Source organism: Spodoptera frugiperda, chromosome 13 (assembly GCF_023101765.2).
Source record: "Spodoptera frugiperda isolate SF20-4 chromosome 13, AGI-APGP_CSIRO_Sfru_2.0, whole genome shotgun sequence".
Classification (NCBI taxonomy): Eukaryota; Metazoa; Arthropoda; class Insecta; order Lepidoptera; family Noctuidae; genus Spodoptera; species Spodoptera frugiperda.
The window spans coordinates 2,137,131-2,160,454 of NC_064224.1; the positions used below are offsets into that span (position 1 = coordinate 2,137,131).

A 23,324-nucleotide genomic window follows, 5' to 3' on the forward strand; every position below is an offset into this window, starting at 1 on the left:
GTAATTAATCACTAAGTGCGCGGGGGCCAAGGTATCTTAAAGGCCCTTAGAACTACAGTGCCCTCTCTTTTTTAATTAAAGAAGCGGGCATACAAGCTAATTCATGACCTGATGGTAAAAAATTGGCGCCGCCTTGGACACCTGAAACACCAGACCTGTAGCGACACAACTGCGTACTGGTCTTTGGGTGGGGATTTGAGGATTGTTAGGGATTGGAGAGGGGGTACTTAATTGGGCCTCCGATAACCTCACTCACACGACAAAGCACAACACAAGTGTTGTTTCACGTCGTCCTGTGGCCGTGGATCACCACGGTCGAGCCGGCTCCATCTCGGACTCCGGTCGAAGCATGGCTCTTTTATCAGAGTGCAGTAAAGTTGTTATTTGTATGGGTTGTGTGATTTGGTTGAAATAATTATAGTATAGGTATTAGATATTGTAACAGCATTGGAATAAATGTATTGATGTAAAACCAATAACAATTTGCACCGACGTGCATTATTAGAAAATAACTCACACTGTGCAATTTTAGTTTTTATACGATTGTAAATGCATACTTAGGTAACTTCCATTTAAATAAATAATACGATTTTTCAGTCTAAGTGTTTTATTTCCCATTTCTTACATCAATTTGGAATGTATTTACATTTTATATAAAGAAGAATGACATCAAATAAATTTTAATATTTAAAAATTATATTTAAATCATTATTATATTAAGATTCGAAATTTTAATATATTAATACATCTATCTATATAATTTCGACTTCTGCCTACCATTTCAAGGTAGGCAGAAGTCAATTAAATGCAATATCAACTTTAGCACCAAATGTCCAGCAAAAACTAAAATTATTTTACTTAATTTCAATTTTATAGTAACTATCAATACTAAGTACAATTTTAATATTTAAATATACTTTAATTAATTAATAATCATAATATTTTTTAATTTTCCAAAACATAAATGCAACTGGGTTTTGTCGTAAAGATCAAAATGATAATGATCCATGATTTTGATAGGTCTGAAATTCTGAATAAAATATTATAACAGAGCTAATAAGTATTATTTAAGGTAAATTTTAACTGATGTGTAGTAGCTATCTATTGTAAACAACTGATAAGTACATAATTTTACTAAGAACATCATAATATCACTTTTAAATATAGGTATATTAAATTAAGTAACACTCACTGCCGCACTCAGAGACATTAATAAATACTTAAACTATTCCTTAGTAACGATTTTGTTCCGAAAACAATTGCTAATAAGGACTGGGTTAAGTCATCATTAAATGATTCTGAGTACGGTGGTAAGTACAGTTATTTTACAATAAAAATTAAATAATAAACTAAATGATTAAAAATAGTAAAGTGCAACGATTTATTTGGAAGTGCTAAAATTAATGAATGAAATGGATCATTTTCATTTTAATGGATCAATATGAAAATGATCCAAAGAATTGTGAATCCCAAATCCATTGATGAATTTATAATCATATTTTTCGTGAGGATTAGTGAAAACAATGAGAGATAATGAGAAATGAAGATTTTTATCATGATAATATTAATTCATAAATTGTGCACTTTATAAAAATGGAAACCGACAACATAAATGAATAATACAATCATAAAAATAAAATAAAATTAGTGCTCACTCTTTACCTAAGTGTAGGGAAGGGGTAAAATTAAATTAGGTAATACATAAATTAAGTTGGTCTACTTATAGGTAAGTACTTATAATTCGCTATGGTACACTTCTGTGGTCACTTTCAGCTCGTGTTCGTGGAATGCTGAACAGTCTGCTGGGTACGCCGCCTGGAAAACGATGGATCAAAATGAAAATCAAATCATTCATTTCAATTAGTCGATAATAGGCTTAATGAACGTTTTTTAAAATAGCCTCTTATCCAATCTAGCCCTTTAGTGAAGATATTTGGTTTAGAAGAACGAGCACAGCATGGTTAGATATTCTTTTACAAACTAAAGATTCTTGCCCGTGTGACTACTCTTTCCTTTGATAAATGATATTGAATTTTGCAAATTGATTAAACCCGCTAGGTAGGTAATCCGCAGCTCCTAATCAGGCAACTGTCCTACTGGGCCCCACCTTTGGTGGTCTGATGGCTCTTTGAGGAGCACGCGGAGCGTGGTGGGTTATTTGAGTTTGTTGCTCACACACACGGCTGGTCATAATGCGTGTGTTGCTTCCATATTTTTTGTAAAGCTATGGTATCACATTGAACCGGCTATTTATGCCGAAGCTTGGCTCTTTGACGTGTACAACGTGTAAATAAAACGTCCAGTTTTAATTACCACAATTATTCTGTCATACTATTTGTACTTACTTCACAATTGACATCGTTCTGGATAGCGTTGTACAGGTCGAAGAATCCTTTGCCGTTCTGGAAGCTGAGCGCCGCTGATGCTGCCAAACTGCTGAGCTTCGTGAGACCAGCCTTGAAGCCTGGTATACCTGGAAAAGTAATATTATCGTCATTAAATTAAACTGTAGCATTTATTTAAATACTTTTGAAAATGAATCTATTGTAGGTCCTTTCAGCTACACTACAATGCATTGCAACACTGCCTCTTTCTTCTATTCTCTTTAAAATTTGAAGAATAGTGAACAATTCTTTCTGACCTCCTCGTTAGTCAAGTGGTAGTAAGTACGACTGCCGGATTTTCTCAGTAGTAGTATGATAAGTTTTTCAAAAAACCAAATAAACCCAGTAGTACTTTGCCCGACCCGGGAATCGAATCCGAGACCTTCTGTTCGGCGGTCGCACTTGCGACCACTCGACCAACGAAGCAGTGTTGCTGTCTGACTGACTGAAAAATAACTTGACATACCAGCTATGTATGCCCAATTATAAACGACGAAATATTGTGTGAATTCAGATCAGTATTGGTCTAATTATAGTCAATATCACATAACAGACTTAAGTCACGCATTTTCCTATTCACATAGGTATATTTACGTACCTACATAATTAGTTTCATATAATAAGTCATTGTTTACCTGGAGGTATTTACCTATTGTTACTTAATTTTTATTGCCCTTTCGTGTGATACAGGACATTATTTCTATATTTGCATGCTACCGACATATTGTGGTGGTGTTATTATGTTATTTAATTGACTGCTAAGTTGAATATTTTCTGTATTTAGCATGATATAGTCACATGTAGGTAATTTGTATCATTTTAACACGGGATTGGTAGTATTTAATTTGATGTTTTTTAGTCATTATGTGCAGTGAACATGAAAGGATAGGTTGGTAGTGGTATCTACGTCAAAGGCTTGTTTTTTTTGTTATGTTACATGGTCGATTTTAAATATCGCGTGACGTTACTTCTAGGTACGTTTTATATGTAGAAATGACGTTTTTGCTCCCATTCCTAAACTTTGAGTCGTTTTATTCAAATATTGTTGTCTTATATGGGAAAATAAAAAAATAAGTGTCTAATATTTTTCATTACCTAACTTAATATTTATACCCCGTCATCATCCCTATTTATACATTTCAAGGTAATAAGGACGATGACAAAATATAACCGATTTTAATTCGAAAACCCAACTCACTCAACTCGACCTGAACAAAAATAAAAAAAGATGGAACTAACCTTTCTTATCCTGATCATGATGTCTGTTAACCAGACACATGAGATGTTCCTGGCAGTGAGGAGCCTTCACCGAGTGCTGGTATGCTCGGTACACCCTCAGCACGGGTTCAATGACCTCCAGGTTGAGGGTGTCAGTCAGGCGGTCGGCAATGGCGTTGTAGTCGCCTCTGGTAGACATGGTCTTTGTGGTTGCTTCTGCCATCTTCAGGGTTTGCTGCGAAAATAGAAAGTTATTACAGTTGCGAAGTTACTAGAAAGAGTGTTTTTGATAAAAATATGGTTTTGGGTGGTTAGTGGTTACTAGAGCATAGTAGAAGTTAGTGTCATTTGGGGATTCTCAGTTTTACCAGTTAAGCTGCGTTTTTTGTATGGGATGATGCGTGCTTCGAATGTGTGCTACGAATGGCTTCTTTACTATCCATACATCGCACAGCTACTTTACGGCGACGCATCTATATAACATATCTTACTTACATAGTTTCACAGCTTAGCTATTACATTTTCGTAGCACATCTCTGGTGAAAAAGCAATCTAAGACTTATGAACACGTTTTAGTATATTGACAGGCTTTAAAGAAGAAGGTTGAAGTCGGGATTTTTTAACACATTGAACGCCGTAGTTATCACCGGTGACCGACGTTAGCGGAGGATTTGCCTTATACAGTTTTCCATTCGCAATCAAAGACTTAAAACATTCCTTCCCCATATCCTTTTTTTTTTTGTAGGGGGAAAATCATCCAATGTCTTCTCCCGCCTTGGGCGAGGCGGGAGGGAGTGTCAGACTCTTACTGACTAAAAACCACCCCGCTTTTCGAACCGGAGCCCCGGTAAACCAACTAGGTAGTCCGCAGCTACCCCATATCCTTACCTTGACATACTCCACAGCCGGCACCACGTATTCACCGACATCGGTGTCCATATCCAGGTACTTCTTCAGCACATGGTTCAGCAGTGTGGTGAGGGACTGTTCTGGTTTCTTCACGTTGAAGTGTGTGCTCTTGGGGAAGCCTTGGGAGTCCAGGAAGCTGTTCGTGATGTACTGGGCCGAGATCAGGTACCTGGGCAATTGAGAGAGGAGTTCTTAGTTCTTGTGTTCAAAGTTTAATGCACGTGGTTGGTGCAGTGGTTGGGCTGCTGTGTATCGTGTCGCTAGTTCGATTTTTGCACCCAACTATTTCTTTTTGAAAATGTTGCCTTCACTAGAATGTTTTCCTATATTGTTGGTCCGTTGGGTGACCGGCTGTTGTGTATCGTGTCGCGGGTTAGATTTTTGCACGGATCTATTTCTTTTTGAAAACGTTGCCTACATTAGAATGTTTTCCTATGCCGTAGGTGCGTTTGCAAATATACAATTTTACATACATAAAGAAACTCACACCCCGAAACACTGCCGCATAGCTTAGTATCAGTGGAAACGGTCACATAGTTGCACAGCTTAGCTATTACATCTTCGTAGCATAGCTACACAGCATATCTCTGGTGGAAAATCACCCATACTCTTACTTGTATTGTATCTACAAGTTATGGATCACACAAAGAGTTGCTCCGTACGAGAATCGAACCCAATACACGTTGCGTGGTAGCCAGGTAGCCACACACCGCGCGAACAGCAGAGTGAAATTCTTTGTCTGATCCATAAATTATTGTTCTAAATCCAGTTATGATTAGAATGGGCAACATTTTCGTTGTAGCTAGTAAATAACAATTCTCATTATACTCATACACGATGAACAACAAATTACTCAGAAACAAAACAATATTGAACAAACTAATTAATTAATAATTATTCGTTAATTTTCTACGAATGCTATTACAAATTATAAAGCTCATCCACGTGTATCATTAGATTTTAATTTGATTAGTGGATTAGTTCAGTTGCATCAGAGAGCTCTGCTACCCGGTCAATGTCAAATGTCTAACTTATTATGGCTGTATTCACTAAGGGATGGCCTAAGGCATTTCTTAACTGAAGGTGACTCTGCTTTTCCACCAGTTATGTGGATACTACGTTGATGTGGATGCGTTTGGCTTTCACCAATCATATTCGTTGGTATTGATTCACATAGCTTGGCACTGGTGGAAAAGGGTACAAATATGTTTTTTTATATGGGAATGCTTGCTATAGATGCGTGCTATCATGCTTTGGTTGCGTGCTATGAATATGTACTATCGATACATCACCTACTCGAGTTGCGTATCTTTGTCTTACAGCTACTTTGCTGCGGAGCATCTTCATAGCTCATCTTACTCGCATCACTACATAGCTTTGTATCAGTGGAAACAGCTACAAAGTTTCACAGCTTAAATTACTTAGGTGTAGATTGATGAAAACCTAGCTTAGCTTAGAGGTGTCTATAAAAGATTAATTTGTCTATATCCTTTGACCTTGACTGCCCTTATGGCCTATACAACAAAGTTCATTTTCCCAGTTGAAAGGTTAATGAACTACCATTTTATAATGGGTTTAGTAACTGATACTGACATACTGACATAGGTTGCCCTTTGTTAGTTACAAATTACTAAATTGATTTATTGTCCCTAAAAGTTACAGCCTACAATATGTTCTGTGAGGGTCTTGTTTGTAACGTTTTATGAAAACTACTCAATTAATTTGGAAATGAAAGGGTATTTTCTGATTTTGCTATTGTTAAAGAATGCGTCAATATCCGGAGCTGCGGACTACCTAGCGGGTTACCGGGGTTCCGGCTCGAAAAGCAGGAGTAGAAACGGTGTGATTTTTAGTCAGTAAGAGTCTGACACTCCTCGCCTTGCCCAAGGCGGGAGAAGTAGGGAATTGGATGATTTTCCCTTTAAAAAAAGCATTGCGTCAATATTTTATATGGGGTTTTCGAAATTGAAGTACTGTTAAGGATTGCCTTAACAGTTTATTGATAAGATAGGATGATAGTAATCAACCCGTATGAAACAATACGTAAAATTATTATGATTTTTTGTTACAAAACACGATCATTGAGCGTAGCGTGTCGTAGTAACAACGCGTAGCGTATTCGTAGCAGCTTGCTTAGCGGCTACGCAGTCTCTACGCATCTGCTACGTCAGCGTAGCGGCCACGCAACTTCTACGTTTTACGTAGAAGTGTTTAGTATAAAAGTCTTACTTGACAAACATGTTGTCCATGAACAGGATTGTCTCAGAGATACTATTAATACTTTTAAAATCGGTGAATGAACTCGAGTGTCAATTTAAAAAGAAAAAATAAATAAATTGTCACTCATTTAAGATACTAATTATTATTGTGCCATCATAAACTAATTATCCGACCGTAAACGTCAACAGTTAAAACGTTGTGATCGAATTATTTAAACGTAACTTTAAACAATTTTCCACAATGTCATCACCGTTTAAACCAATTAAAGTTCGCCGAAGTTTTGAAAGTAAGATTGAAATCGCTCGACAGACGAAGAAGCGTAAACTGGTAACTTTCCTTTAACAAATTAATCGTTTTAAACTAAAGTCAAAGTCAAAATTATTTATTTCAAATAGACCAGGAAGGCACTTTTGAACGTCAAATCCTATCATATTACAATACTAGGTACTTTCGCGCGGTTTCACCCTCTCTGCTTGGCTCCTATTGGTCATAGTGTGATGTTTTATAGCCTATAGCCTTCCTCGATTGAAAAAAGAAATCGAAGAATTATCCAAATCGGACCAGGAGATTAGTGCGTTCAAACAAACAAAAACACTCTTCAGCTTTTTAATATTAGTGTAGTATAGATTAAAAAAAAAAAAAACAAAATGTCTGCCTATCGGTCAGTCCTCTAGTGAAGCTATTTGCTCGTTCCAAAGTGTAGATTCCTATGGAGAAGAACGAAAGTATTGTCCAATCCTATGGAGAAGAACTAAATAATATTAAACACGAAGGATTGATGGCAACTGGGCCAGGAAAGTGATGAAATGATAACGTGGGCAGATCTCCCACTAGGTGGACCGACGATATCGTCAGAATAGCGGGGAGCCAGTGGATGCAGGTGGCGACTTGTCGTTCTACGTGGAGGACTAAGGGGGAGGCCTTTGTTCAGCAGTGGACGTCTCTCGGCTGATGATGATGATAATGATGACTATTAAACAACCAGTTTTCCCGATATTTGTAGATTACATTTCATACCTGTGTATAGTGTACATATGATGCCTATTACTTTAAATAGCGTTTTTTTAAACGGGTGTCATCCAAAGCCAATTATTTCTCCTGCCTTGGGTGAGGCGACAGTGTCAAGAGTCTTACTGACTAAAAACCACCCCGTTCCTACTCCTGCTTCGAACCGGAGCCCTGGTAAACCCGCTATGCCGTCTGCAGCGGTTTATGGGATGTAATAATAGAGGGTGAACGTTTTCCATACATCGGTTATAAAATCTGTGGTATTACTAAAAGTTTTCGAAAGAGCTAATAAATATATTTTACCCGACACACGGGGCAGTCAAGGTCCCTTACGAAGTATTCTAACGAAATAACCAAATTGGGCATGGAAATAACCAAGTAACCAAATTGGGTATTTGTGTAACTATATATGTAAGCAATTAGCTACGAACGTGACAGACATACATCTTTCAGGTAGTTTATTAATAAATACTTATTTGGGTAAATTATATTATTTTACTTTCCTGTTATTCAATGCAAATCAACGAGCACAATTCTTAATTTACTGGTTACCCAAACATCATATCAACATAATTAGTTCAACAACGTACCTGCTGTAAACTTCAGGTTTAGCGACATGGACCACCATGTCAGTCAAATATTTCGCTGCAGCCTTAATCCAGTGTCTCCTGAACGAGTGATTCTCAAAGTTCTTGAACATTTGCTGGAAACTGATCTTGCCATCAGGTCCTGTAAACGCCTTCAGTCCTCGCTTCAAACCAGACTTTTCCCAAATAGTTTTACCCAACTCTGAGTTTATGAAGATGTCCCAATACAAATGAGCCTTCTCCAAGAACGGAGGCAAGAAGGAAGCATGGTCCTTATGCTCATCAGCTCGTTTCTGAGTCTCGCTATCCGAAAATGAACTTAAAACGTTCATTACTAAGGGCATAAATCCTCCAGCGTTCTTGTTGCCGAGGAGACCTGATGCCAAAGTCATCATGCTTTCCAAGTTGAGTTCTCCAGGTTCCTTATTCTCTCTCTTCTGCCTGGCTGGTTTTGAGGACTGTGTGGTTCCCATCTGCTGGGCAAACATGGATATCATGGATCCTACTAGTGCTGGATCTATCTTGCCATCTTGACCACCTAGTAGGCTGCCCAGACCTGGAAAAATAGAGGAGTAGGTCATCTTTTTGTTTTGCTAGGAACGATAGATCACTAGTCGTTACAGGTCTTTAAAAAGTTCTTTTTTTACAGTGAGCTAATAAGCAGCGGTCAGATTTTCAGCAATTATCTGGTCTTTGTGTTTTACAGTTTATTGAATGACAGTATCATGAAAATATACTCATTACTTGGAACTTGACATTTTGTTAAAAATTACGTATTTTGTTACTCAAAAACTCTATAAATAACATGTTGTTTCATTTTACATGACATTGAAGTAATAACATTATTTAAATTAAAATATCAAGTTTGTTTGTGACTTGATCACTAAATTGATAGTTCTAAACAATTGCTTTTCATGTGAAAATGTCACGAACAATAACTTATTATACATTTTGGGTTAAATTACAAAAGAAACAGATTTTAAGAATGGATTTTAATTCTGAAAGATAAATTTTGTTTTACATCGAAATGCACTAATGAGGATATTTTGTTACCTTTCAGATAATTTAATTATTTGCCATTATGTCTACTTAAAAATACCCAAATTATCTTGAGAGGTTTAAGTATGTACCTATGGAATTTATAAACTCAAAATTATTTTACAGTCAATTGTCTTTCTTCTACTTTAGTCTAATAACATACATCCCGAAAAAGATAACAAACTTATAGCCAAAATGAATTATCCATGTTTGACAATGGTTAATTTTTCTTTAAAAAAAATTACCCCACACTAGGATTTACTCCTGTATCATAGGTGCGTTTACAAACATACAAGTTCACATACACATGACACCCAGACCCGAAACAACAATTTGTGGATCACACAAAGAGTTGTTCCGTGTAAAAATCAAAACCGCTACACGTTGCGCGGCAGCCGGTTGCCCAGCCACCGCACCAAGCAGCAGTCAAAGTTATATGCAGTTCCTGCCAAAAATATATAAACAAGGGCATTCTTACCTGATAGCATATCACCGGCATTGCCATTATCAGTTTGACCAAACATGGCGCCCAAGTTCTTGGCATTGTCTCCCTGCATGAGGTTCCCAACGATGCTTCCTATAGCTGCCAAGCCATTCATGTTGTTGCCACCATCTCCCATGTTCTGCAGGAATGATGATGCCAGGTCCAGGAACGGGTTCTCATCATCAGTTCTGATGGACGGGATCGTGATTAGCTGGCACGCTATCACTAGTAGCAAGCTTATTCTCGCCATGGTTCTGGAATGAGAAAATGTTATTTTAATTAAGTAAAAAAGTAGATACCTAGTTTTTATTTCGATGACAAGAAAAATACGTGTCTAAAGTTTTAAGATAATCTGTCAGACTAAACATCAAAACACACATAACAAGCACGGCTCCGGCACGGCGTGGTTTCGAATTGTGGCTACCGCTAGCTGCCAGCGTGCTTACGGCGCGCTGACTGCTAGCTGCAAGCACGCGATGCGACGATGTTTCACTTGCGCCTGGTGGGCGGCTCGCTGTCGGCGAGCAGTAAGCACATGGCCCGCGTGCTAGAAGCGCGTCAACTAAGACTCAAGAGGACCGCGCGCTGGCCACACACTGTCTGCTTTTTTGTATTGACGATACGAAATATATCGGACGACATACGATTTAAAATTTAAATTTAAATGAGAATTTGATTGATGGATTGAAGCGGTGCTCAAGTGTAAAACGTCCTTTAGTCATCATCCCTTTTAAAATTATTTACATTACAAGTGTGTCTTCTAATGCCCATGATCATTACGCCACTGCACCCAAAGGGTAACAAACAGTCCCGGGTCGGGTTTTATTGGGGTTTTCCATTAGGAAATTTCTTAGTTGCAGTCTCGAGATTAAGGCTGTAATGACGGTCTCTCAATCTCTATTATAAGGGACTTGAGACTCATATGGAGTTTTCTATTACACTTTTGTTTATACCCTTTGGGGATTACAGCGTGATAGAATAGTTTTAGGACTTGTTTTGTGAATGTTTTAATAGTAAGGAAGTATTTCTGAATGATGTTGTATGTCACTCATTTTGGACTATCACACTTCACTCTAATGTTATAAATGTAAAAGTTTGTTTGTTTCGATGTTTGTCCGTCAATCACGCTGAAACTACTGAACGGATTTTGATGAAATTTGGTATACAGACAGGATATGAGCTGATTTGGATGATAGGACTTTTTATCCCACGGGAACGCGGGCAAAGCTGCTGACAGAAGCTAATAAGTTATAATATAAGTTTGCCTTTTTCTAGGAGGCTAAATATATAGCTATGCTATATAATACTTTCTGTATTACACATAGGTAGATGTATATATAATTTATATGCACAAGCCAGTTTTATAGTTATTGCTTAGAGTAGTCACGTTTATGACGGGCTGTCGTAATTCAGGAGTTATGGGAACCATAACCGAACGCACGCGATAGTACGCATCGTAGGGTTTGGTGAACAACAAGAGATATATTGTACTACATAGAGTACATAGAAAACTTTGTATAGGAATAATGAAAGAGCGGGGTCTCCTAATACAGGCTTTTCTTTGCTTAACAGGAGGCTCCAATCACAACATGTTTCTACGATGTATTTTTAAAACCAATAAACTTTTTTTCATTTTCATATAGGAATAAAAGAATAAAGGATATTCTGAAATATCTCAACATAAATGGTGAAATGTTGGTGTATATTGTACAGTGGTATTAAGTGCATCTCAGCCTACCTTTTCGGTGATATAAGGCGTGAAGTAGATATTCTAAAATTCTTAAATAGTTTTACCAACAAGCAAGATGTCGTGACTTCGATATTTGAGTATGGATATCATGAGGAAACATTTTTTTTTAGGGGTGATTGTCAATATCTTTTCCCGTCTTCTGTGAGGCGAGAGTAAGACCCCAGAGCTATAAGACACAACTTATTTTCTAAAGCATATAACCGTTGTAACTCAGTAGTCTCTTGTGTACTTTTTAAAATCTGAATGTAAGAGAAAGGGCCAGACTTTTGCTGACTAAAAACCACCCCGTTCCTACTCCTTACTCCTGCTTTCGAGCCGGAGCCTTCATAACCCGTTAAGCCATCCGCAGTTGAAGGTATCATGACGAAGCCTTATTTATTAAGTTCAAAGACCTCTAGAAGACACGGGTATTTACGTATGCGTGTATGTGAACATTAGATTAGTTGAGTTAATTATATACAAAAACATGTTTTTTGTTGGTTATGTGTTGATAATTTTGTTTGTGGCCTTAATTCAAGATACGCAAAGTCGATTGTGAATTAGATTTGAGTTGAGTATGTTTAAAATATCTAAGAACACTCAATAGGGGCAAAAGTGTTTTCAGACGTTCCTAGAGTTTCCACAATTGGCATCAAACCGAAAAGTTTGGCGAGCTAAACTGTAATAAACTAAAAAAAATAAAAGATGGTGTCAATATACATAGAAATATGGTTCAAGTTTGTCCAATTCCGCAGATGGGGCCCAGTGGGGCTGATGCTACGGACAACATAACAGGTAACCGGGGCTCCGGCTCAAGGTAGTAGAATAAACGGTGTGGTTTTTAGTCAGTAAGAGTCTGACTTTCCTTCCATTCCATTAATGATTTTCTTCCCTTAAAAAAGTTTGTCCAATTACTAGTCAAAAATTTAACATCCAATGACTTCACAAACCTTTTGGACAAGTGACCTCTCCCTACACTGCCTAGCAGTCCTGGCCATAAATTCACAACATTGTATTTTTCTGTGTTAGCACAAAATATATCGAATTAAGATCCATTCTTTTTTTACATCGTGCTATTTACAGCATCGCGTGTTTCAGAACAACGCTACAAAGAGACAACTGTTGAATAGATAAAGCATCATTACACCGAACATACCGTTCGTGATAGAAACTTCATCAGAAGAGTAAAGATTTTTATCTGGTTTGTCACACATCAAGCTATGCCAGTATAAACTGACCGTCGAATGTGCGGAAAGATTATACAAAGCGAGACCATGATATACTGGTTTGTATAATCGTGTGTACATGTAATTAGGTATGCGATTATTTTGTGACTATAGATAGACATGTCACTTTATGTTATAAGTTTTATGTGATTGATGAAATCAGGTACAATGTTTCCAGACTCCGTATTTTTACTGACAAATATCACAATAGAACTTTAACCGAACTGGGAATCAAACGCAATATACTTAATTTTCGTATTTTTAATTTCTAAAATTGATTTCTCTAATTGACGCAAGTAATACATTCAATTCACCCAAAACGCATAGAAAACTGTCGATTTTGACAATTCGACACCTAAAAGTTTATAAGTATTAACGAAGTTTTCAGTTTCTCCAATTTTCCCTTCACTAGGCATACAAAAATATCTTATAAAAAATCATTCATTAAAAATTACATACTTCAATTAATTGTACAGGCAACCCTAGCTACCGTTTAGGCATCAAAAATACCACAACACTTGTCTTGTAATCATGAATTAAAGATGGCTGCACGCTCCAAGAAACATCTCATACATTCCTTCGATCTGTCGCCAGTTGATCGCCGACTAAAAGTGAAATCATTCATTGGATGGCGGACAAAAGTAGATATGTGGAAAACTGTGGGAGAGCCATGCTTCGGCACGAATGGGCCGGCTCGACCGGAGTGATACCACGGCCTCATAAAAAACCGACGTGAAACAACGCTTTTAACGAAAATTTGATCTAAAAGTGAGGTTCCCGGAGCCCAATTAATTGTACATTCCAATTCCCTAACAACACTTAAATTCTCCATCAGAAAATACCACAACACTTGATTGTAATCATGAATTAACCCAGATGGTTAGCACGCTCCATTGTAGAAACATCTCATAACTTCCTTCGATCGTGTCCGCGCCCACAGTCGATCGTACGCAACGGATTTTAATTTGTCTTGTACACAAACTCATACAACTGCGTCAACTGATACGCATGTATGGACCGCTCATCAGCAATGACTAGATGCGATGCGTACAAAGGCCTGTGGACGCTTAGCCTTTAATGATAACGCTTTTTAAGAGAAATATAAAGCAAAGCGACACAAGTAACCTAATAACTAGAAAGTCAGACAGACAGTCAGACGACCATTGAAAGATGTCTTCCATGTGTAACCACTTACGATCAGCATGCAAGCGAAACCAAAAACGAAAGCTAGGCTATTAAACTACGTACTATCTTTGTCATTATGAAACACAATAGCTACAAACGTAAGAGGTACTCTCTTATTAAAAAATACTTAGTATTTTTTAATAAGAGAGTACTTATAACAATCTAAGGATCTTTTTTTTTCAATGCTAATCAAGGGCGAGGAGTTGGACCCTGTAGATTCAACTGTCTTTTTAGGTATAACTCTGGACGCTAAGCTACAGTGGGCTCCACACGTAGATAAGTTGTCGAAAAGGCTCAGTTCTGCAGCATATGCCGTTAAAAAAATTAGAAATTTAACCGATGTAAATACAGCGCGATTAGTATACTTTAGTTATTTTCATAGTATCATGTCATATGGTATCCTCCTGTGGGGAAATGCTGCTGACATTCAGTCTGTCTTTGTGCTGCAGAAAAGAGCCATTCGATCAATTTATAATCTTAGTCCGAGGCACTCTCTTAGGGAACTATTTAAAGAAATTAATATATTGACTGTTCCTTCTCAATACATTTATGAAAATGTAGTGTATGCTCACAAAAACATTAATTTATTCAAAAAGTATTGTGATATACATAATATAAACACTAGAAGTAAAAACAAATATATTGTTCCCACTACTAGACTTAAGAAAACAAGTGGTTCGTTCAGATGTCAATGCATACGCTTTTACAATAAAATTCCCAGCGATATTCAAAGTTTGAGCCTGAATAAATTTAAAAATGTTATTAAAGAAAAACTGTATAGTAAAGCTTTTTATAAAATTAAAGACTACTTAGATGATAGTCAAGTCAAGGCTTGGGAGTGAGCCGCTATAATGTCCACACAGGTCATGTTGACATGTTTGTAACACAAGTTACATTTTTATACAATTTGACATGATATACATTAATATCATTCGATATTTTTTTTTTTTTTACATATTATTTTTAAAATTGTTAGTTTGAGGACCGTGCGAGAGTTTGCCTAGTCATTTCACTTTTAGTTAATTATATTCTGACAGTGTGAGCATTTGTGTGGCCTACCCAAATGTTCTTTTGGTTAGTATTGTTCGTCGGATCATTCAGCAACAGCCGTCAGCTGAGCTAATTGTAAACTGACACATGCGTGCTGCCATCTGAACAGGTCCGCTCAAACTGCTGTGGTTCTTTCCTCAAAAGACCACTACAGAATAAACTTGCACGGTTCTCCGACATCTCTAATTGATTTTGTCTGGACTTTAAAAGAGACTATGACCTCTGAGTTTGTTTCGGCATTTCTTCTCAGAGTAGTCGGATAGGAAATGCCGGCCTCATCTAGCTATTTGAAATATTGACGTGTAAAAGTGTTATTTTATAATCTATTTACAGAAATAAATATCATTTATCATTTATCATTTATCATTTAATGTGGACGAGCTATGATTCGACTAAAAACATTTTTTTTTACTAAGGCCAGTCTTGTAGATTATTTTAAAATATTAGACACGTATTTTTTATTTTCTTACGGAAACACATTTTTTCGAGGATAAGTATATTGATTTTAAATATCGCGTGACATCACTCCTAGATATACGTTTTGCTCCAACTCCTAAAGTTTGAATCCTATTGTTTAAGTATTGTTATCTTAAATAACAAAAATATGTGTCTAATATTTTTTATTACCTAACTGGCTAAATAGATTTGTAATATTCATACTCCGTCGTCATCATCCCTATTATACACGTTGCGTCTTTTGACGAATGCATGATGAATCAGTAAATAAATAATAGCTGAAGAATGCTTAACTTAAAAAAATAATACTAACAAAATCTAGAACGTAATAATAGGCATAAAAGAAGCCTTAAAAAAAATTAAGTCACCTGCTTTAGATGAGAAAAAAAATGTAAAAGATCGAAACGGTATATTGTAAAGAAAAAAAAAAAAAAACATAATGGAACTTGAAAAAAGAAGAAAGACAATAATAATGTAACGGAAATCGTTATTATGGAGGTACTCGGAATAGCTTAGTAATTACTTGTAGTACACCGTATATTAAGTTCGACTATGCGGTAAAAAAATGGTGGACAGTCGCCCGGAGGTTTTAGACTCTCATGCATGAAGGTGCTGGTTCAAAACCTACCAACGGCGAGTGGGCCCAGTAGGGCAGATGCCTGATCCGGAGCTGCGGACTACCTAGCAGGTTTACCGGGGCTCCGGTTCGAAAAGCAGGAGTAGGAACGGTGTGGTTTTTAGTCAGTAAGAGTCTGACACTCTTTCTCGCCTCGCCCAAGGCGAGAGAAGTCATTGGATGATTTTCCCCCTAAAAAAAAAAAATCAGCGGCATGTACCAATGTGACTTTTTCCGAGTTATATGTAGGTACTATCTAAAATTATTTAGACACTACTGACTAACCGTAAAGGAAAACATCGTGAGGAAGGCTTATAATTTCTGATTATTTATTTATTTAGTTTGAAATAGCCAACTCGCATTGAGCAAGCGTGGTGATTAATGCTCAAACCTTCTCCGTGTGCAAAGAGGCCATTGGTCAGCAGTGGCCACATATAGGCTGTTGATTGATATGATAACTTTTACTAAGAATTTTGTTTTCTCTTCAATTTACATAATAATCGTTTTCTTCCGAAATGTTATAAACATATTATTTTTGTATGAGTCACTGTTTTGCAATGTTTACAATTCTAAGTATTCAGGTCACTCGAGTTGGACGCTATGACTTATGTCTAACGGTCGATGTACTATATCTGTTTAGCATACATGTTATAGAAGGCTGGTATTTATTTTAAATTTCGTATCGTCATGCTTTTTATCCCCGAAGGGGTAGGCAGAAGTGCACAATAAGTCACGTAATGCAAGTACAATGTAAACTCACTATTCACCATTTGTGTTATAAGTCCCATGTAATAGAGGGTGAACCTATTGCCATATACTGGGCACAATTCCAGACTCCGTACTACTATGGAGAAATGTTTGAAAAGCGAAATATGCCTTGTTGATGATCACATGCTATACTTTGCCCGACCCGGGAATCGAACCCGAAGCCCCTTGCCTATACAAACCGAGACCACGATAAACTGGTATTGTATACTTCAAATGTTTAGCCGTGTCTACTTGACAGTATACATCTTTTTTTTAAAACAAATGCCAATCTTCATTGCCAGTGATAACGGTTGACTCATCACCGTAGAATGCACATTATTGCACGATTGTCAATTTTTTTTGCTACTCTAGTCTTTATGACCATATCTATTCACCTTTTGTCTACTTATCTGTTTTAAAGAAAGAATACTGTGACTCATTGGTTGTTTTAAAATAAAGTGTTATCTAAAATTGTGGGTTTGGAAAGTTTAACTTTTGTCAATCTTGCCAATCACCGATTCCCCAGCAACCCTTAAATTCCTAGTTCCTAAAAGGTCGGCAACGAACTTGTAACACCTCTGGTGTTTTGGGTGTCCATGGATGGGCGGCGGCGATTGCTTGCACCTTTGCAAGTACGTTGCTGGCCTTTTGGGGGTTAGGAATTTGGAGATTATTGGGGGTTTGGGTATAGGCAGAATGAAAAGGATGTAATTTGGCCTCCGGTAACGTCACTCACACGACGAAACACAACACAAGCGTTGTTTCACGTCGGTTTTCTGTGAGGCCGTGGTGTCACTCCGGTCGAACCGAAGTATGACTCTCTCATACTATGATAATACCTGTATTATTAATATAACAATTTTCAACTTAGAAAGACTGATCAGTCAAACTAAGCTAAAATATTTGTAGTTATAAGCATATTTTAATTAAATACCTTGTTAGTACATTGTTTATAAGTTTTGACTTCAATCCCGTGTTCAGAATCTGACTTATAAACTAATTTTCGCCGAAGCATCGTTCTATATTGTTACACTTTTTAATTAAACGGTAAATTTCACGGTCTAACTGAATTCTGATAAGTTTTGATAAGTAATTAGGCGGTTTAGTTTAGACTAGTCTATGTTTGTAGGTTTTGCTCGCTTTTTCAAATTACATGCACAACCTCACGCTCATAACGCATGTTTCCCATGATGGTAGGCAGAGACATTGGAACTCCAATTGTTAGGAATTTTACATACCTTTTTCACATTAAATGGTAATTTTCTATTAATTGTATCTATATGTATACATACTTAGACGAATGTCTGTGTCTTTTTTCTTGTTTTGTCAAAAGTTTAATTTTAGCGAGTCCCCAATAATCTTCAAATTCCTAATCCCCAAAAGTCCGACAACGCACTTAGGCCTCGGCCTCGAATTTTGCGGGCAGCGGGGCGGCAGCGGCGGCGGCGCGGGAGCGGGGCGGCGGCGGCGGACCCGTTCTCGAAACTAGCGGGCAGATCGCGCGGCACTACAGCGGTGTAGTGTTGTGTTCGTGGTTGTGTTGTCGAGATATTTGTTTTTATTAGCGAACGAAATCTTTTGATTCAAATTTATTCCTAACGCTCGATTTACTGTGGGCAAAAGAAGAAGACCTACTATAGGGCAAGGAAAATAAATGGCGAGTTTTATCGAAATTATGAAGAACAGAGACAAAATCCCGACAAATTCTACGACTACACTAGAATGAGTGTAGAAACTTTTGACTATATTCTTGAAACTATCAAGAGTGATTTCAGTTTTTGCTTTAGTCTTCAATATTCAGTTCGTTTTTTATTTCTTCCCATAATTGGTTAATTTTTCTTCTATTTTTATGGTTCACATCTTTGCTGTTCCGTATGGGTGTCCTCTCAAAGATTGCCGAAATCATTTGCTCTTGCACGTCCGAGGACATTTTGATACGTCACAAAAAAAATGTAGGTACACAACACTATACTACAATGCAGACGCGCAACGCGGGCGGTCACCGCTTGACTGGAGTGCACCGCTCGTTGCCCGCTCCCGCGCCGCTCCCGCGCCGCTGTTTTCGAAAACCGGTCCATTTGATTATACGCAAAAGATCCTGCCGCTGCCGCGCCGCCGCCGCTGCCGCCCCGCTGCCCGCAAAATTCGAGGCTGAGGCCTTATAGATAACGCCTTGTGTTTCGGATGTCCATGGGCGGCGACGATTGCATACCATCAGGTGATCCGTCTGCTCGTTTACCGGCTTATACCATAAAAAAGCTTTATCTTATACTTTATATTCATAAAACAATATGAATAAAAAGTAAAACTATATCGCCACATGGAAGTGACCAAAGCTATGGCGATTGAGGCAGTGTGCCGGTACCCTAGCTAGCGGTACAAGCGTGACGTCACAACCTGACATAAGTCATTGACCTACCTGTCTTGATACTTGCTACAGCTGTGCTATAACCGTATAGCTACACTACACATCGAGCTATACAAAACCAGTTTATCAATGGTCTCGCTTTGTTTAATATTTCCGTGTATTGGACGGTCAGTTTATACTGGTATTGTACAGTGTAATGAGTAACTGTCTACATTAATTTATGTTTAATATTCGATTTACGTCATATAAGGATAATGATTGGTACAATGAGTTTATTCGTTTATATAATTGGTCGGGCAAAGTCAGTATTAATAAATTTGTCGAATATTCTTAGTTAGAAATTTGGATCTGTGTTCGGTAGACCCTGAAGCTACTCCTGACTTCTGAAAAGTGGATGATCATTTTTGATAAGGTATTTTCATCTATGTTTAGCCTTTAGGGCCGCCTATTCATCACGTGAGGTTTTTTTACACATTTATAACCCTCCCCCCCATGGTAATATATTGTGAGGTTTAGATTAACCCCCTAACCCAACACGTGTATTTTTTATACTCACTTAATACACGAATTACAAGTAAAATGTGTTATGTAATTTGGTTAAAGTTTTAGTCTTTAATAGAGTTGCAATGAGAGGGGAGGTTGGGTGTAAAAAGTTATAAACCAACACTCCGTATTAACATTTAAAAATACGGAAAAATAAATACACATGTGATATTTTCGTGATTTTTTGTCAAACCATCACACGTGATTATTGGATGTCCCTTTTAGTGGATTCATATGCGTGATAATAAGATTAATAAGTATGACACGTGCTAATTACACATGTAAAATCAGCGTTTAAATCATGCACAGTTTGGATCAATTTTGATGGTATCAGCGAAATAACAAATGACTACCTACTTAATGCATTTCTGTTTGAATTATACTTAGTTTCCTCCTTATTTTGCTTACAACTTCAATTCTCGAAGTAGGTAATAGTGTCAAGAATTTAACGTTACGCTTTTTGTAGATAGAAGGGGGGATATCCTAGAAGGGGTAGGCAGAGGTGTACATCAATTAATTAAATAAGGGAAAAGTTACTTTTAAATTGTTGATAAGTCCCTGTTCACTAGTTATGAGTCCTTCCTTTGACAATACACCTTGTGCAAGCGTGGCGATTAATGGTGCTTCCCCAGGATGTGCTATGTAGCTATGCTATGTAGATGCAATAGGTAAGCTGTGTAACTATGTGACAGTTTTCATTGATGAACTATGTAGCTGTGCGAAGAAGATGCGCAGCTCGATTATTCCATGTATCGATAGTAGGGAAGTCATCCATAGCACGCATCTTTTGTAAATGTTTTAAGCATTTAGACATTATTTAATATTTTTTTTTTTTTTTTTTTTTTATGGAACAAGCCGGCAATCGAGCAGACGTATTACCTGATGGTAAGCAATCGCCGCCGCCCATGGACACTTGAAACACCAAAGGCGTTACAAGTGCGTTGCCGGCTTTTGGGAGTTAGGAATTTTTGTTCGGGAATCGGGGATGGGGAAGATTGGGAAGGGGGAATTGGGCCTCCGGTAACCTCACTCACACAACGAAACACAACGCAAGCGTTGTTTCACGTCGGTTTTCTGTGAGGCCGTGGTATCACTCCGGTCGAGCCGGCCCATTCGTGCCGAATTAGTTTTTTTAGTAGGATAGGCAAAAGAGCAGACAGATCACCTAATGGTAGGCAATCGGCGCTCATGCGTACCCACGACACTGGAGGAGTTACGAGGTTAAAAAATGGCACTGTCTTGTGAGACGCAAATGGACAAATAAACTATACTTATAATATTAATATATCTGACTCTAAGGTTCTAAGAACAGATTTGCATTCAAACGTTTTATGGGGCCCTAATGTGGTCTGTGGTACTAACGGTGCTTCATACCTGTTTATTATGGAAAATCATACTAAACTACAAGATTATAAGGTTGTAAATTCAATGTGGTTTTAAAGTTAATAGCTTATTTATGAGATTTAATCAAGTACTTTGGTCTAGGGATAGAAATTCATTGTTCAGATAAAGTAAAATTATGTTAGATTTTGTTTTATAGAACCTAGAAGAAAAAATATCTGTCACAAAAGTGGTATAAGCAGAATCAAGTTGTTAAGAAGTCTTTCTTATGCTGTATTCATTCCTTTTTAGGGTTCCGTAGCCAAACGGCAAAAAACGCAATCCTTATAGATTTGTCATGTCTGTCTGTCCGTCTGTATGTCACAGCCATTTATTTTATGGAATAGGAGGCAAACGAGCAGATGAGTCACCTGATGGTAAGCGATCAGCGCCGCCAATGGACACCCGCAACACCAGAGGAGTCACAAGTGTGTTGCCGGCATTTTAAAAAGGAATACGCTCTTTTCTTGAATGTTATTTTTCTTCCTATTTGCTTTTCAATGAAAATAGGAATAAATGGTAAACTAAAATTTTCTTGACCTAATTTTGATCTCTTACCTGTCCTGGTGATTATAATGTTAATTGTGATATAAATACTAACTACTGTCAGCTGCTTTGCCCGCGAAGCGTAGCGTATTAGTTTTTCTTCCTGTACCGTATGTGTTATATCAGACCATAATCAACCCCTTTTCCAAATTTCATCTCTATCCCTTTCAGCCGTTTTGACGTGATTGACTAACAAATATACACACGAACTTTCGCTTTTAAAATACATTATTAGTAAGACAACAACAATGTAGATTCAAATATTCAGTTGAGATGCTAAAAACCTAGAAATCGATTGATTAGGTACGACTAAATAGTACATAATGAAATGCAATTAACTACGGTTGGTAAGCATAAAATTAAATTACTGATAAAGTAACAAGATATTTAGTTGTAGTATAAGTGGACAAACTATGTGTAGCAGTAAATTTTTTACACATTATTTTTTATTACTTTCCTTGTTTTTTTTTAAATCTATTAGTTACGTATTCGTAATAATACTGTCGAATAACCGTAATACCTTAATATAGGAACTAAAAAAAATGTTAACCTACTTTTAAAATTTCTCATTTCATTTTCAAATGTAAATATATTTTACTATCGTATAAAGTTGAACATAACACTAAAATAAAAATACCTAAGTTTTTAATGTTTCACAATACCTACTTATGATAAAATAAGCATTATTTTTTACGACATAGGAATACACAGATTTATATTTATCAATATTATTAATGTAATTCATTCATAAAAAAAATATAACAGTAAAGACATTTTTCAAATGTAACGTGGCGCCAATAATTGGAACACCTACATTCTATATTCAAATTAAAAATGACAGCTCACCTTTTTTTTATTAATGTCCCAGTATTCACAAACAGCCAACACACAACACGTTAATGTTATAAATTAAATATATTTTAATAAATAAATTAAATACTATAGGAAATCACTTCTTCACTAAGATATGACAGTCCATGACTCAATTTACCGGCTACTCTAGTGCAAACACGTATTCCGCTAACTATAAAATGTTGCTACACGCGAAAATATACATAAACAATTTTATTACGCTAGAACACTTTAAATAAATGAAAATTCGATGTTTAAATTCAAATATCGCGTTCGGCGTACGAGCATCGACTCCACGTACATTTTTGGTCCAACTCGAGACCACATCGCTGTCCTTGTCGTTTCTATATTTCTATCCTGTTCTAACTTCGAGTGCATTCGTCCTTGACTCTGAACTCCGGTACCATAAGAAAGATGTACCGTTTCTATTTGCTCTCTCTTTCGTTCTTATGGGAGATTGTGTGTGTTGGATTGAGATGGTGATATAATTACCAGTTAGGTGTGAAATCTGGCTGTCAATGACCTGGAAGGATGAAATAAGAAAACATTTTAGGACTGTTATATTTTTTACTGTTATTTTTCGGTCCTTTGACCCGTTTATTTGTGTTTTTCCTATGATAGACACTGTGATAGGTGGCGCTGCGGTAATTCGTGGTAATCACAGCTGATTCAGTTGGCGAGATTGAATGGACCTTAATGAACTGGACGGGGACAGTTGTCGGGAGTTCACGAAGGTTGCAAATTAAATGTTGCAAACTTACTTTTTATTATTTATTTT

The 23,324-nt window shown here is 37.1% G+C and overlaps 1 protein-coding gene across 1 annotated transcript; it reads right to left on the reverse strand.

The window, feature by feature from the left end:
- Window positions 1-589: 589 nt before the first annotated feature.
- LOC118270723 (uncharacterized) lies at window positions 590-22,851 on the reverse strand. The gene is made up of 7 exons (XM_050697861.1): window positions 22,541-22,851; window positions 9,843-10,102; window positions 8,330-8,882; window positions 4,491-4,680; window positions 3,624-3,837; window positions 2,346-2,473; window positions 590-1,815 (listed from the first exon to the last, which is right to left on the reverse strand). The coding sequence occupies exons 2-7, from the start codon at window positions 10,096-10,098 to the stop codon at window positions 1,735-1,737; spliced, it is 1,422 nt and encodes a 473-aa protein (XP_050553818.1). The 5' UTR covers window positions 10,099-10,102; window positions 22,541-22,851; the 3' UTR covers window positions 590-1,734.
- Between the last annotated feature and the right edge of the window lie 473 nt (window positions 22,852-23,324).

What these genes read in the sequence shown, in the direction of transcription:
- LOC118270723 (XM_050697861.1), bottom strand. Translation starts at nt 10,098, where the DNA reads ATGGCGAGAATAAGCTTGCTACTAGTGATAGCGTGCCAGCTAATCACG. An exon ending in AAACCTGAAGTTTACAGCAG is followed by an intron (nt 4,681 to 8,329) that starts GTACGTTGTTGA and finishes TCAATTGCCCAG; the next exon opens with GTACCTGATCTCGGCCCAGT. An exon ending in CGGCTGTGGAGTATGTCAAG is followed by an intron (nt 3,838 to 4,490) that starts GTAAGGATATGG and finishes CTATTTTCGCAG; the next exon opens with CAAACCCTGAAGATGGCAGA.